This window comes from Myripristis murdjan, chromosome 19, assembly GCF_902150065.1.
Source record: "Myripristis murdjan chromosome 19, fMyrMur1.1, whole genome shotgun sequence".
In the NCBI taxonomy this organism is placed as follows: domain Eukaryota; kingdom Metazoa; phylum Chordata; class Actinopteri; order Holocentriformes; family Holocentridae; genus Myripristis; species Myripristis murdjan.
The window spans coordinates 18,172,229-18,188,222 of record NC_043998.1 but is presented as its reverse complement, the minus strand read 5'-3'; the positions used below and the strand labels follow the sequence as shown (position 1 = coordinate 18,188,222).

Genomic DNA, 15,994 nt, shown 5'->3' with positions numbered 1-15,994 from the left:
TGGCAAGAGCACCATGATGCAAAGACATGTTTTCTATATGCAGTCTATATGTGCTTGGGTACAGTTATCCACACCACACATTTAGGATTTGCACAGGTTAATATGTAGCATGTTGGTCTGCTCTAATATTCAGTGTTTGTGTTGCTGATCCTTGACCTTTTAAAGTTTCAAATTTCCCCTTAGGGAGCTTCAAAGATAGGGAAAAAAAACACATTTTTTTCCATATTACATGACAAAGTCACCTTCATACTGTATTGCAGTTGTAGCGCTTCATTGACGCCCCATCACACTTGTACTGAGTGAAATATTCAAAGCCAAAATGTCATTGTTTTATGGCTGCAGGTGTTATGTCAAATAGAAAATATCTCCATGTTCTTTGCATCATTTTATACACATTTCCCTGAAATGTAGCAGGACGTATCTGGTGTAATGGAAACCGTGGCATCTCCCCTAGAATTAAAATGAAGTTCTCGGGGTCTGACGGAAGTTTGGCCGTATAGCATGCATTTGCAATGAGGAACCCACAGGTGGGAGTGGACAAGTTGAAGAGGTTAAAAATTTTAGATGTTGTTTTTATAGAGAATTGATGCAGCAAAAACAGCATTCAGGAACAGACAAAAGGTTGTTTTTTTTTCCATATCTCAATGTGATACATCGCTGGTGTGGATTATTGTAACCAAGCACACGCATATAAAAAATGTGGCTTTGTGTCATGGTCACAATGTGCAGAGGAAGACTCTTGCAGAAACAGGTCAGTTAAATGAATAAATTGAATAAATGATGGTAAAAGTGATAGTTAAAGTCTTACTCCTGAAGAAGTTTTTCGGATCGCTGTCACTCCCTTGCTCTACATTGTGATCCACAAAGTATACCTCAGTTATACATATATAAGCTTAAATATTTCAATTTCCATTTAATACTGAAACAGCACCTTAATAGTAAATACTAGTAATGCACTTTCAACGTAACACAGGAGCTTGAATTCAGTCCCAGCAAGGAACAAAATAGTATAGAAGGTTTACCAAAAGTAGAGCACCTCTTGTGCTTAAAGATGAACAGTTTTCCATGTAAAAAAATAAAAATAAAAAAATAAATCATAATTTCACTCATACAGATGCCAGTGACTATGTTGAATATATTTTGTGACCTTAGGAAAGTCTCGTTTTTTATTGCTTACAAGGCAAAAATGTTTACATGTGGATGTCAGTGCAGTGGATTGAGAAGGAAGCTCTCGCCCCTTCATTTGATTGATGGCCTAAGCTGCAGATATTTCAGGTATTTAAGTTTCTCATAAGCTCATTTACTCACACAAATGACATAGGTAGACTAGGAATCAAGCCAACTTACCAGTCCAGTAAGAAGAATCTGGCACGGAAAGCTCTCACACAAAGTATAAATGAGTTTGAGTGTATACAAGTGGAAAAATATGCCTGTGTTTGTGTATTGTGTTTCATAAACGAGGCCCTACGAATGTATTCTGCTGTTATAATATCTGTGCTGTCTTTAAGGATGATCTTAAGCAGCTTATTTTGTCCATAAATTGACAGCTTAAAAATAACTCTTTTGTTCTCAAGTTTGTTCACTGTGTTTTTCATTTGTCGATAAGCAAGAGAATGGCTCTTGTCGCAAAATCTCAAGTAGTGCTGTCATCGGAGGAGAGGGACTCACTGGAAGCTATCGAACTGAGAAGACAACAAGTCCTTCAGTGAATCATTCAATCCCCCCTAGAGAACGAGAACGCTCCCATGCCCGATTTGATTTCCAAGATCAGCGTGCAGCTGATTGGGTCCTTTTGTTCACCTGTTCAGACTGAACCTCATCCTGCGGTTTGAACCAGCCTCATTCACTGAATCCTCCAATACTGTGAAGGAGAATGAGAGCGCTCTCTGAATGAGCTGACGCGGCTGCCTCACAACGATTTAGACACAGAAGTAAATGGGAGGTGAAAGGGAGCAAAGGGATGTGTAAGTAACTGAAGAGGCAGCAGACAGATGTTCACTCTTGGTCCAATCCGGTCACGTTCGCCAATTCAATCGCTTCGCTCCCTTCAAAGATTCATTCTTTTTGAACGATTTGTTGGTGAATTGGCCTTCACTCCACTCAACATTATGATCTGCCATTTATTTCTTTGCTCTCACAAACGGGGCTGTTTGTCTTCCTTCTGCCAACATGATTTTTGAGTGAGCAGAGAGGGAGAACAACTGGGTGTGGGTAACCTGGGATTGTGTATAGCCCGGTTCCCCTCATGCTACTCAACACTGTGTGCTGCACCGTCTCCATGCTTGTGGCGTACGTCTGCATTGGCGGGCTTGAGAAGTGTTGTGGCACTCATTCACTCAGCTCACGAGCGCTACTAGTGGCCAAAAAAATTATCAGACGTTGGTCATCTCCAAAGTGCATGGTAACCCTATCAATGTAACCTCACAACATATATGATTTGTGATTTTACTATAATATAAAAGAGAGCAATATCAAATCTTAATAGCTTTTTTTCTTCTTCAGATTTTAGCATTTCCTGGTGTTAGGGTTGCAGTATTACATATACTAAAATAACCATGATGCATTGCACTTCATAACCTTGGTCAAGTCCAACCTTTTCTGCCCTCCGCCCTGCTGAAGGCTGCCGGTAAATGTGGATGTGTTCTGCCAGAGGGTAAAACATGCAAAATGCACTAACACCTATTTGACCCCTCTTTCCAGCACGGGCCAAGCCGGCCGGCGTTCTCCTTTCCTTTGTATGATTTTAATTTGGATATGTCCTAACTAATAAAGACATTTTAACTTACATCCTTGGCTTGATGCGAGCCAAGGATGTCAGTTAAAATGTGGCCAGTTGGCAGCAGGTATTTTTTAGCAGCTGTCAGTGGCAAAGTACCTGAGGCTGTATCACTGATTGGGTGTGGCCAGACGTGCAACTTGCCTGAAAATTTCAACCCCTTGAGAGCAGCGCAGCAGAGGTTTAAGGCTAGTGTTGAGCCACTATCTTTAACACACTCTTCAAGTTTACCACTTTTTTTTGAGAGGTTTAGTGCTCACAGGGGTGAATTCATAAACCGATTTTGCTTTTTGCAGCTGATAAACCTGTGCAAATCAGACAAAAAGAAGCACCTGCAAAGTGTGAAATACACCCCTAAGTGCACAGCCATGAAATAGTCTCACAGTACACCTCTGCTGTCTGCACATATTTAAATGAGTTAATGTGCATACATTTGGTGCAGAATTGTCCCCTTTCTTTGCAAATGAGCCTCACTGCAAGAACAGCACACAAAGATCAGCGTTAATGGCCAGTTAGAGTGGAATGATTAGCGTCTTCAGAGAGTTGTGCATTTATAAGGGCTGTCACACCCAGAGTTTCCAGTGATGATGGCAGCAGTGATTTTAGGCCAGCGAAGGCATCGTCTTGCCGGGCGTGCTCACAGAGGATATTTTGAAGGAGATTATCACTTTAAATTATTTGCCGATACACGTTGCCAAGTGAAACAATTCTTTCTTTACTCGATGACATCAAGGATGACATTAAGCCTGCCTACTGTGTTCTTGGCACAAAAGGCGACATTTATAATTTGCCACATGGATAATTACAGTCGGATACAAAACGAGGGCAAATTGCACTCAGCTACAAAACTTTCTGGAAGTGTTTGTGCTGTAATATGAGTAGTGCAATATCTTAGCAAGTAATTCGCAATCCGTGGTGCTATCACTGACTGCAATCCATTCTTTGTGAATATTCACCCTATAGTTTTTTTTTTTTTTTTTTTTTTTTTTAATTTAATGATATTCCATTGCAGATTTGCCAAATGATGTTTTTAATTTGTAGTTTTTAAATAGCATGGTGTTACCTATAGCTTTGAGCATTTATGAAATGGTATAATGCAACATCTGCTGTAGTTAATTTTTTCATTGGTTAGCCTGGGGTTAGACTGATAATGATTACATTTATGCTTTAAATGCTCATAAAATCAGTCTTAATTTCTAAGCATTACCCCATAAAATATATGAATATTACAAGCCCGTGTTACACACAGGGCCAATTTTTGGGATCAGCTGAAAACCACCTTCAAAATCCCACTGAAATTATAGAGGGGCTGCAACCAAGGAGCAATGTTGGGGCTAACTTCTTAAATAAAGGCCGACTACAATAATATTGGTATATTTGGGCTGACTGAGTTGCCCTCCCGTTGGATTATTATTAGAAGGTTTTATGCAAAAAATGGTTTGGTGAATGAATGAATTTTGTCTTCTGCTCTGCAAGCTGCAGACATGATGCTTACATGATGGTTAAAAGGCACAAAGTGCACAAAGCTGACAGTGCAGGGCATTATTCCAATAATTACTACAATCTTTAAACCTTGCAATTGCATTTCACTGAAATTAGCATTCTGCATGCTTACATATGATACACACCAAAGCATCTCTATAGCTTTCACATTAGTAGTTTCTCTGGACTGACCTGTAACCTAGCAACCGTCTGACGTCTCACACAGGAGATGATTAAAGGTGCCTTCTTTTCCATTCTGAGCATGAACCCTTTGATAGACCCCCCCTTCCCTCCTCCCAAACTCTAGCATTCTCTCCTCAGTAGCATGCCAGGAGCACTCATATTACCTACAAATATGAAATATGAATCGCCACGCTGTTTTTAGCTCTTTTAAGACCGGGGTCTACAGCTACCGTAGACTGCAGAGCACCATCATTACAGCTTTGGAGAGCCATAATGCATCTGGCTTTTCATGTCCCGCCAGGACAGCAGTTTCTGCAGGGGCTGTTGTGCAGACTTTCAGTTAGAGGACTCTTTGGTCCAAAGTGAACCTCAAATCCTGGTTCATCTAAAGGGCCTGTGCCGCTCCCTGGGCCGGAATAAATGCCGCTCATATCAGTAGTAGTGCCGTATCCTCTAATCGGATGAGTCAGTAATATTTCAACACATCAAAACAATTGTGAAGCACCTCTGTTGCACTTGAAGGCAAATAATTTCTCCTGTGCATAGCAACACTCCAGCTGCATGGACAGTGCATATGCACCACATACAGAGGCAGAATCTATTTTCATAATGCCACCTGAAGGTGTAATTTGGGAGTTCTACATAAATTGCCTCACCCTGCATTATTGCTTTCCTCCTCCTATTTCCCCTCATCTGCTCCTCCTCTTCACGCCTCCCTGTCTCTGAGCGCATTGTTAAGGCTCTCCAATATACAGATAAAGGAGACACCAGGGAGCCTGGGCCGAGAAAGAGGAGGGAGAGGGAGAGAGAGCGGGAGAGAGTGAGAGGGAGAGGGAGGGAGTGAGTGAGAGAGAGACAGAGAGAGGGAGAGGGAGAGGGAGAGAGAGTGTCTCTCAGATGAGCAGCGCTGAGGCATCATAACTACATGGCTGGTTTATAAGTGTGTGCATGTGCATCTACGAGGTGTTGAGGGATATATCTGTGAGACTCCACAATACGCTTTCTGCTTTGGAGAATTTTTTTTTTTTTAATCTCAAATGGGGAGGAGGGGAGAAGAAAGGAGCAAAGCAGAAGAAAGAGAGAGAGGGGGAGAGAGTTAGTCCAAACTCTTGCAAGAGAAGAGGCAGCACTGGGACACTGGAGAGGCGAGATAGGGGAATGACTGCATATTGGCACAAAATGTTCAAAAACGGGGATACACTATAGAGTATTTGAAAATAAAACTAAATGTACAATCTGGAATTGCAAGATAAAACATCTTTACTCTGAAAGTTTTCTAGAGCAAAGTGGCAACAGGATTGTTTGTGGTAAAAGTAAAAAATATATATGGTATATATATTTGCACAAACATAATTATAGTGATCACTTAAGATTATGCTATAAGAAAACATGAGTTTTCTACATAGTCTAGGTAGTCTGGTCTGTTGAGCTGAATACAGTTACATTCTTTAAATTCACCAAACAGCTGAATTTACTCTCAAATCCTAACAGCATAAGATGGCTAACGTTCACCCAACCACAGCCACCTCCGCATGACGTGACTCACAGTTACATACAGTAATTTTTGCCCCGAACACATGAGGATAATTAGCATATTAATAATTTAGGTGGTTTAAACAAAGTCTACAGAGACGAGCCTTGAAAGATTTGAACAGTTTACATCCACTTTATACTAAGAAGCCCGCGTTTAAGCAGCACAAGGCAATTTTGCACATTGGTAGCCCCGAATGGTGCTAATCCGTACCAGTGCAATAGATCCTCCAAGTTTGACCTGTCAACTCCTTCCCTGTAGCGAGAATGAATACTTCACTGGGACTGTGAAGTGAATGAAGTGGATCGGCACCAGTAAACAACACTCGAGCAGTGCACCAAAGCTGAAAAATGTTTTGAAAGACGCATAACAACTCGTGTTTTTTGGGAATTCATTGTTGATCGTCCTCTCCAGCCCTCTCGCTCCCTAACTGGCGGAACTACTTTGTTTCGGTATCGCTACACGGCGGCTTCATGTGCTGTTGGTGTAAGTAAAAACATACAGCGCAAGGATGAGCTATTGTGTAGTGATACAGAGACAAAGTAGTTCCACTGGTTAGTGAGCAAGAGGGCTGGAAAAGACTGTAGATAAATGAAGCTCAAACAAACATGTGTTGTTGTGCATCCATGAAACATTTTTCAGCTTCTGGCCAGGTACATGTCATTCGTTTTGGACAACAACAGTCCTAGTGAGTCACTCCTTCTTGCAAAAGGGAAGGAGCTGACCCCCGGAACCCCTGCTAGATCTGCAGAAGCAAGGCCACCCCAGCTAAAGTCCACTTTGAGGGCTTTTCTTTGGTCTTGAGGTTGAAGGTCCAGACGTAGGTGGGCCCCCTCTGGCGCGTCTTGTAAACAGGACACTGATAGACATTCTTCATCTCCTGCTTGTCCACCGGGATGGCCCTGATGAAGATGACGGGCACGGTTGGGGTGAGCTCCTTCAGGCGGGCATCCACGATCATGCCAGTCTAAAAGACAGAAAGAGCAGGAGAAGAGGGAGCGATGAGGGAGGGGGCGGCTGAAGGGATGACAGCCCAGTCAACCACAGACAGGAACATTTCACAGCGCTGAGGGAAATTGTAAATCAGTTTGAGGTGCAGCTAAGTCTTGGTTGTCCAGAAGCTGTACTTGCTATCACGGCTATATTCTATATTGTGCCTTTGTAACAGAAGAGATGTTCAACTAATCCTGGCTGGCACAGGCAATGTAAGACTTTCAGATGTACTTTTCTGAGAAAACACAATATTTTGGTACCCTTGAAGAAGTGCTGAAAGTCAGTGGAGTTTGAGCTGAAGTCAAGCTGACCTGCCTTAGAGTGCACACTCTATAAACACACTGAAACAGAGCGGTCTGTCTCATTAATTAATCCTCCTACACTTAGCGCCTGACAAACAGAAGTTTCACCATGCATGCACAGTGACTTTCAGGAATGAATATAAATCCTGATGACTTTGGAGAGCTCAGAGGACAAAGCCCTAATTGCATCTGCAATTGCCATAAAACTTTACTGTGCTCTTAAATACCGAGAGCTTTATGCCTATTTGGGTAAATACGAATAATGAGGATCTTAAAGAGGACCATGTGGTCTCATTGAAATACATGATAAACTAGCTGGTTATATGGGGGATGACACAGTTACTAAAAATAACTATATTTAGTGGTTAATCTTGCAACATACTGAGCGGATAAAAATGCACTAATGTTGCATATGGCTGCATATGGAGGTAATCATCTCTGTTAAACAGTGACCATCACAAACACACAAGTGCATCGCCCTCTGCAACGTCTGCATTTCTGTATCTGGTCAATGTGCAATGTGAAAGATCAGTGCATCGTATATCTTGGCGTTTTTGATGTCTGACCCCCCCCACACACACCACCCCGAACAAGAAGCAAAGCTCATTAATATAGATGAGTAGGTTTAACATAAATCTTTGACTTTTATTGCTGAACAGAGCTGTGTCCAGATGGAGCGCTGCTTCCTCTCCTATTCACACTCTGCTACACCCAGCCACTGGCACAGAACTGGCCTTGGGGCTGAGAGGAGGACGTGAAGAGAGGAGAGGAGGAGGTGGAGGAGGAGAAGAAAACGAGAGGAGGCTGCGGAGTTGAGAGGAAAAGCTGCCTGCTTGCTAGCTGGCCCGTCTGTCCGCCTGTCTATTTGCCCGCGTCTCCGGGTTTAATGAAGAAAAAAGGAACCACTCCTCCGAAGGGTGATTTAAGTGTTCAAGTGCACACTCTGCACATTCCCTAATTAAGAAGTCTACAGGGATGCTCCTTGAAAGCTGGGTGCATATACAGTAGCTGTATGCATGTGGATAGATAGAGCCCTGGGAAGCTGAGTAATGCACTGCGCTCCAAGAGCCGAACGCAGGCTGGATGCAAAGCAGAAAATGAAGCCACAAAGGGAACGAATACATAGAAGTTACATTATTTGACTCATTTTGTAGTGTTGCAGTTATTTGACTGTAGGCTGAATTTATGTTACTGTGAAAATGTATGATCCGTCATTAGATATTGGACTGTGTGCCTGGATATTATCATATACATTCAAATGTCACTGTTTTGCCTATTCCTGCCATGAGATTACAGTTAAAAATCAAACATTTGCTAACTTTGAGTTAACTAACACTGTGTCTGTTCAGAAGATAAGTATGAATAATGAAATGCATTCACCTGTGTGTCCCAGCGTGCACCCTCCATGAACAGCCCGTGGACGTAGGCCCCCTCACGAGGCGGAGAAGTGAAATCCTCGCGGTTCTTCTTGGTGACGTCACACTGCAGACACATTCTGTCCAGGGGCCACTCGTTCCTGTCAAACGCAGACGGATGTTTCACTCTGTCATACCGGTTTGTTTCTTTTGGATTTCAGTCAGCGATACCTCATGAAAACCAGCCTCAAGATACCTTCGAGCCATGGCCTGCATGATCGCCGTGAGGAAGGACTGGGGGTTGAAAAAGCCCGCCAGCCACACCGCCGATGGCAAGACAAAGTCCGTTGCCCAGGTCTCCAGCTCCTTGATCCTGGCCAGCAGGTCGGTGAACCACAGAGCCAGGCCTGACATGGAGGGGTACGCCCGCTTGGTCCAACTGTCCGGCACCAGGTCCAGGAAAATAGAGTTCTGAAGGTTTTCCATGTCGCCGGTCATGGTTAACTCTCCCTGAAGGTGGGGGGTCACATAATAGATAACATTCAACTTTTCTGGTGCTCTAATTACTTTGAGTTTCTCTGACTTTGATGAACAGGCGGCATGTGGATATTAGAAAAATCTGTTGTATAATTTGGCTTTCATCTCCCCTCTGATCAGCTGGATAATATCTATTTTAATTAGAAAGACTAGTCTCAATCACAGCAGATGCTCCATCTTTTGTTTGGTACATAAAAGTTTCCTCATCGGTTTGTGAATTTTCATTACAGGAAGGAACCGGGAGTTCGGCGTGTCATTTCCTGTTTATTTCAGCAGCTAAACATTGGAGGTGACACCTCCCAGCCGCTTAAGGTGTTGCACAGTAACAAGCCCTCGGAAACTAGTGATGCATGCATGAACATGAGGCCGGTCATGCCATGCCAGATAAGGGAATCTGCTGTAAGATAGCCAAGAGAAGATGACGCTGAAGAGTTATGAGACAGCGTACAAGAGAATAAAGCAACGGGAAACGGTGGTGTCCTTCACCTACTGATATTGTAGCTGATGTATAGATACTCATATCTGACAGTCATTCTTTATGTGGGTGATAAGGTTACACAGATTTATCTACAGTGCTGTGTTTACTGTGAACTTTTCGCCTAACTCTCCTCAAAATAACTCCGATGTCTTAGTTCAGCCGCAGCATTTGACATATCATTGCACTATGAGCAGCACCATCTCACCAAGGCTAACATTCTGATCTATTTATACCACTATAAAGAGGAAATATGATTTCATTTGCTGGTACAATAGTCTACATGGCTTTTAAATCACTGAGCCGATTTATTGCGGCTTGTAGTGTCAAGAGATCGAAGCCTCATAACTCCTGACAAACGCTTTAACACATTATTTTTTGTGTTTCTGTTTTTTGTTAACACACGACTCAGTGAGGCTTGATGCTCAGTGCGCTGACATCTTATTCCTTCCTAGCCCCTCTCGAAGCCAGAACTCTGACTCATTCTTAAGACTGGGCTTCTGACAAACAACAGGAAAAAAAAAAAAAAGGTTAAGTTATGCAGGAATACTAATGCAGCAGCCTGACAGTGTCAACAGCAGCCAAGACGGCATAGTGTGAATCATAGGTGTTGATGAAAATTGAGGGTTTTGTGAGGGAGTTTGAGGGACAGTTCGCTCAAAGTTCATGCGTTTTTACATTTTAGTCATTTAGCTGATGTTCTTATTCAGGGTGAATCATGATGAGTAAGCAGGTAGGGGGTCCGGTGCCTTTTTTAAGGACACACTGACGGGACACATGACTGCTGGACGGATAGCATGCCTCCTCTTCATGCTCGGCCAGTGGTTTTCAAGAGGCGATTTGAGGATATCCTATCCTCCAGAGGATGCTTGGGAGTGCCCAGCAAAATGAGGAATAGTTTAATCTCTATAATTTCAAGGGTGCTACATGTGCAGAATTAAACGCTTCTAAAAGTTCGCTGTTTCCTCTAAAAAGCGAGATGAAAAATGGGAACTAATGAGTAACTGCCTGTGATAATGGCCAATATGCATTCTGATGTGAGATGTGATGATGAAGCTGTGCAGAGTGGTGCACCTGGAATAGAGTGTGTGTTGTGCGTATTCCACGTCTTGCTTACCTACATAAAGCCCACTTCTGTTGTGCTGTAAAGCAACCCAGAAGACAGGCTGCCAGTCGTAGGCTGATAATCATATTAATGTCTCACAGTAAATGTGGCAATAATTAATTGGTGCCACATGTAGCACCTTTAATTCCCTTGAAATGCTTTAAAACTAGTCAACAACCGACTAAATCATCAACATTTTCCCATGTGAGGATCCTTGACATGAAAGAGTTTGACAACATTTTTTTTTTTTTCCCACAATGATGAGTGCAGTTTCACTTGTTTCAGGATTTTTTTTCGGGGAACAAACGGCAGAGCTAGTTCAGTCAGGAAACTCTGCAGGTAATATCAGCTGACGGGTTTCTGACTGGTGCACTTTTCATAGTGAATCAATCAATCAATCAATCATCATTTTTCTCCCCAAATTCAAAGCTAATTGAATGTCACAACGGCTTACCTTGACAGGACGCTTGTCCAGCAACTACTACCAATACTTCTGTGTTACAGCATCACTTTAACCTTCCCCTTTCCTCCGTCCCACCTGCTGACATCTGCTTTTATGTTCTGAGGGGGGGAATAAATACTTTTCTTATATGTGAGTTATCTTTATTAAAGTATATTTATTTATTTATTTATTTATTTGTAAAAGCAGAATTAGGCAAATCAGCCCACTAGGATCAAGAAAATTACACTTGATTCAAGAAAATAACTAGCACTGAATTATGTTATTAGTATTTGGGATTTTTTTTACTTATTTTTGTTTAAAAATAATTTTTTAAGTCTGAATAAGACACTAAATGACTTGTGGTGGTTATTAAGATGGTATTAATCATGATTGTGGTCATCTGCATCAACAACCAGTCTTGCTCTCTCTTCATTTTCCTGCTCAGTCAATGCTGTAACACCACAACTCTGTTTTCATCACAACTCATCATCATCATCATCATCATCATCATCATCATCATCGCCACCATCACCCTTTGGAACCCTTCCAGCATCACGGTCAAGTCACCTTGAGTCCGAGGCTGAGCTCGCGGAGGGAGCGTCTCATCTCCTGCGTGAGGAGGTTCATGCGCTCACACTCCTGCAGCGCCACCACCTGGTAGGGAGTCCTCTCCTCCGCCTTCCCCAGCAGCTCGGCCATGTTGAACTCCTCCGGGAGCTTCTCCATGATCTCCTCCAGCACCGCACGCACCTGCCAGCGAGGGTGAAGGAGTGTGTGAGCGAGAGAGCGAGAGAGAGATTAGTCGGGGATAACGACCAGGAAACAGTGAGGTGTTTGTAAGTTCACTGAGTTACATTTAAGCACAGGTAGGATGTGGGAAGCCCATCTTACTGTTGACATCAGAGGCTTGGTTAGGACAAGAAACCCATGAAGGGAGAAATTACTCACTGAGATGACAGAATCGCAAGAAGTCAGGGCTATCTTTGTCAGATAAACTCAGTTCTGCCAATCCTGACAGCCTGAGAAACTGTTACAGTTCGGAAAACAGACAGTTTCATACATATTCATGAGAAAATATTTTGCAACAGCAGCTCTTTGTTTTCAATAACAGTCTAATCCCTTCAGAAAATCAATGCTCACATCATATTTTTTTTTTTTTTTTTGTGGGTAAGTGATGAAAGCTAATGTCTGTGTCAACATTTTCCCAAGGCATCCAGCATTAGAGATCAATCAGCGGATTAGGCATCGAACAAAGGATATGAGGTCATCATATCTATGGATTTTCAGTTCAAATATCTGATCTGGGTTTGGCAGCTACTAAGCAGACTGAATACAAAGAGAGCCTCGTTCGCGAGCTTGGCGTGGCTGTCATCTGTTTAGACAGGAGCATCCAGGCTTCAGAGCCGGAAAGGTCACACATCATAATACATCCAGGAGCAGACACACACACGTAGACAACGCACAACACACAGCGGCTGAGCTCTTTGATATCGGGCTTCTTGAACGCCTGTTAACTGAGTGCAGCTTAATTTGCTCTGACACGAGCCGAATGAATTCACATCGTGTGGAACGCTGCCAAAACGCACTATATCGCTAGTAACTAACACTGTTTACTTAGAAAGTGCAGCGAACAAAATATAATTAATTGGATTAATGTAAGTTTTATTCATGCTTAAAAGTCACCTCATCCCTTCGCAGGCTTAAGAGTAACAACACAGCCGACAAGAGGCATTGAAAAACCGTGGAAAAAAACAAAATGGGCCGAGGTTGATATGAGTTAAATAATTTCAACCGTCAAGATGCAAGGAAAAAACATTTAAAGCCAAGGTGTTTAATCTTAATTAAAGTGAGAAAACAATCTAAAATAGAACTAACATTTGCTATGCCGATATTTCAATTAGCTGTTAACAACTGGCTTTCTATCCGAGCTAAATTCAGACAAGCAAGAGCGTTCTATTAAGAGGTGACACCGAGAGCGGGTGTGAGGTTGGCTTCTGTGGGCAGATAGAATATTTGTTTGAGTTTTTACACTCAGATAAGCTTTATTTCATAGCTGTGCTGAACCAGAAAATACACCAGAAAATGCCATCCCTGTAAAACCACCCTGGGCGCCGTCGCAGAGTCCAAACAGTTGGTCTGCAATTTATTTTCAATTCAGTGTGCAGCAGCTCCAGAAAATGTCACCTGTTGCCATTGCACATTAAAGACCTCGCCCTCTGGTGTGTAGCTCTGGGATGGAATTGTCTTTACGCTCAGGGCTCATCTCATCTGCTCAGGATACCTTTTATGTTTTGGGAATCAAATGATAAAAGCCAGTGATAATAACAATATTTTTGGATAGAAGCTGTTGACACCTTTTATCTTGTGTCAGTGTTGAATATTCCAAACAATCACAACGCCGCTGCAGTTTATTTGCACGCACTTGCATCTTGAAACCCACTGCAACCCTTTCCAAAGCTTAGTGGAACGAGGATCAAACAATATTAAACCCCAAAAACAGCATTCTATGATGCATTACTGTGATGATGTGCATCAGGATTTGCTTTTGTTTGTGCATCACTCTCATTTTGAAATTTGCTCTTGGTGTGCTGGAGGAAGCCAGGAACGGCTTTGCACAAGAGGGCGAATGGTGGACTGAGACAGGTTTTCTGTGTCTGAGTTCAAAGTGGATTTTAACATCATCGTCGAATATTACTTTTCTCATCTATCTGTTTGGTATATGTTCCCAGAGGGAAGGCACTGCGCTGAAACCGGTCTTCCAATATCTGCTTCTAGCGGCACAGTGTGTGGCCAAGATTTCCTCCAAGTTTTTGAAATGGTCACATTTGGAGCCAAGATGTCAGCTAATGAAAATGAATATCAGGGTATGGCATGGCAACGTTTCCCTCCAAGTAGAAAAGCCTCCTAAACAGCTAGATCATGGATCACTGTATAAGAAAGAAGGTGTGCATATTTCTATGAAAAGGCAACAAACTGCATCATTGCCACCATATCAGAGGTGGATGAGGTGGGCTCATATATTATTTTTAATAAACGTTCCGTATCAGCCAAACCACTCATTTGCTTAATCTCTCCCCCTCCATCCTGTGAGTCACTGTCTTTACCTTTTCCTCGCGGGTCATCCCACCGCCCTCCCCAGCTCCCCCGTCTCTGGGCTGCAGCTCCAGCACGGTGCGGAAAAGCTTCTCGGAAGTTTGAGTGAGGAAGCCGATCTCAGCATTTGGATGAAGGCCGTACAGGTAGGGTGACTCGGCAGGAAGGGTTTCATCGATGTACTAGAGCCAGAACACATAAGAACAAAACCCACAGATTACATAGTGCTGCATGGGCTGAGAGCATCAGCTCACTTTATAATAAAATCCCTTCACAAACGACAAAAAGGCATCAATAAATATTTAAAAAATTAGAATTCCTACTGTTTGTAAACTAGTTACAAAGATGTTCATAAATGTATGTCAACTATTAACTAAAGGAAACATATACCAACAATTCCTGCTTTATTCATCAATGTTATGCACTTGTAAATATTAAAGAAAATTCATTGAAATATTTGTATTATAGCATTGCAGTATTTTTCTTATTCCTGAAAAGCTGACATTTTAAATGCAAGGTCTTTTTCCCCCAAGGCCACATTATGTCTAACACCGATCCGTCGGCAGACCTGGAGATTAACAGCAAGAGGACAACAGTCCTGTATCGCTCCTGCTCTTATTTCCAGACGGCAGAGCAGAGAAGCTTTTTAAAAATATTTTCACCACCCTTCTTTTCAGGCAGGTGTTTCTCGGCAGTAATACTGACAAAGGACAAGAGTGGAACCGTATAAATGATGAGATTTTTTGGGGTGGTATTTACACACACACACACACACACACACACACACACGCACACACACACCTTGTGATCAAGTGAGAGACTGTTAATGACCATTACAAGTGGTAGGAAATATGCTATTTTCCATCTGCTGGTCCATAATGAATATCAATATGCTTTTAAGTTGGAGCAGATGAAAGCAGAAGTTCAATTGAAAAAGGCTGCTTTTTGTAGTACATTAAATAAAAAAGCTCCTCTAATCATAATGTCCTGATGAAAGTTTTGATGGAAAATATATTGGCTCTTAATACAGAAACACTTTTGTAGTCGGCTTCTTTCATCTCCTTTGTAGTAGCTGGTTAACTTTTGTTGACTGTGCACACCGATGTTGTTCAAAGAAGCACCAAAACGCTGATTCACCAAGTCCTCGCTCGGCGCCTATCCCACCCTCTCCTCTCCTATTTATACTGTATACAAGTTTGCTCCAGATGGCTGTGGGGGCGGCGGTGGCCTAGCGGACCTCTGGGGACCCACAGGCCTTTACAGTCCCTGATCTCCAGCCAAATTTCAACCACTCAACTCTTAGTTTGGCTGTGTGGTGACAGCCAAATCTTAAAGCGTTCCAGCCCTTCCCACCGGAGCAGCGATGACAGCCAGGATGCGCCCAGTGAGCAGCACCCAGACTGAGGAAAAAATTAAATACAAGTCATCCTCCCTGCTGCCTCTGGTTCCCTGGGGACCCGGTGGGAGAAATCTGGACCGCCTGCAAGCACTGGCGGATATTTTGTGAGCCGGCGTTATTGATATAAATCTTGGCAGTTGTCATTTTTTTTTTTTTTTAAATAAAGAGACACCAGTGAAGCCGGTTCCTGCTGTCATAAGAGGCAAAAAAGAAACCATCCAGATTCCAAACTGAAATGAGCACAATATGCTTGGCTTGGATTATTCATCGCCCCCCCCCCAAGAATGCTAAATAATATATGAGCATTTATAGTATGCTTCA

The 15,994-nt window shown here is 42.6% G+C and overlaps 1 protein-coding gene across 1 annotated transcript in view; it reads right to left on the bottom strand.

The window, feature by feature from the left end:
- Positions 1-6,711: 6,711 nt before the first annotated feature.
- dnah9 (dynein, axonemal, heavy chain 9) overlaps positions 6,712-15,994 on the bottom strand; it is a 116,526-nt gene continuing 107,243 nt past the window's right edge. The window contains exons 75-79 of the mRNA XM_030078418.1: positions 14,286-14,456; positions 11,749-11,931; positions 8,879-9,132; positions 8,648-8,783; positions 6,712-6,939 (exon numbers count right to left, since the gene is read on the bottom strand). Of these exons, the coding sequence (XP_029934278.1) occupies positions 6,712-6,939; positions 8,648-8,783; positions 8,879-9,132; positions 11,749-11,931; positions 14,286-14,456 (972 nt within the window). The remainder of the gene's footprint in view (positions 6,940-8,647; positions 8,784-8,878; positions 9,133-11,748; positions 11,932-14,285; positions 14,457-15,994) is intronic.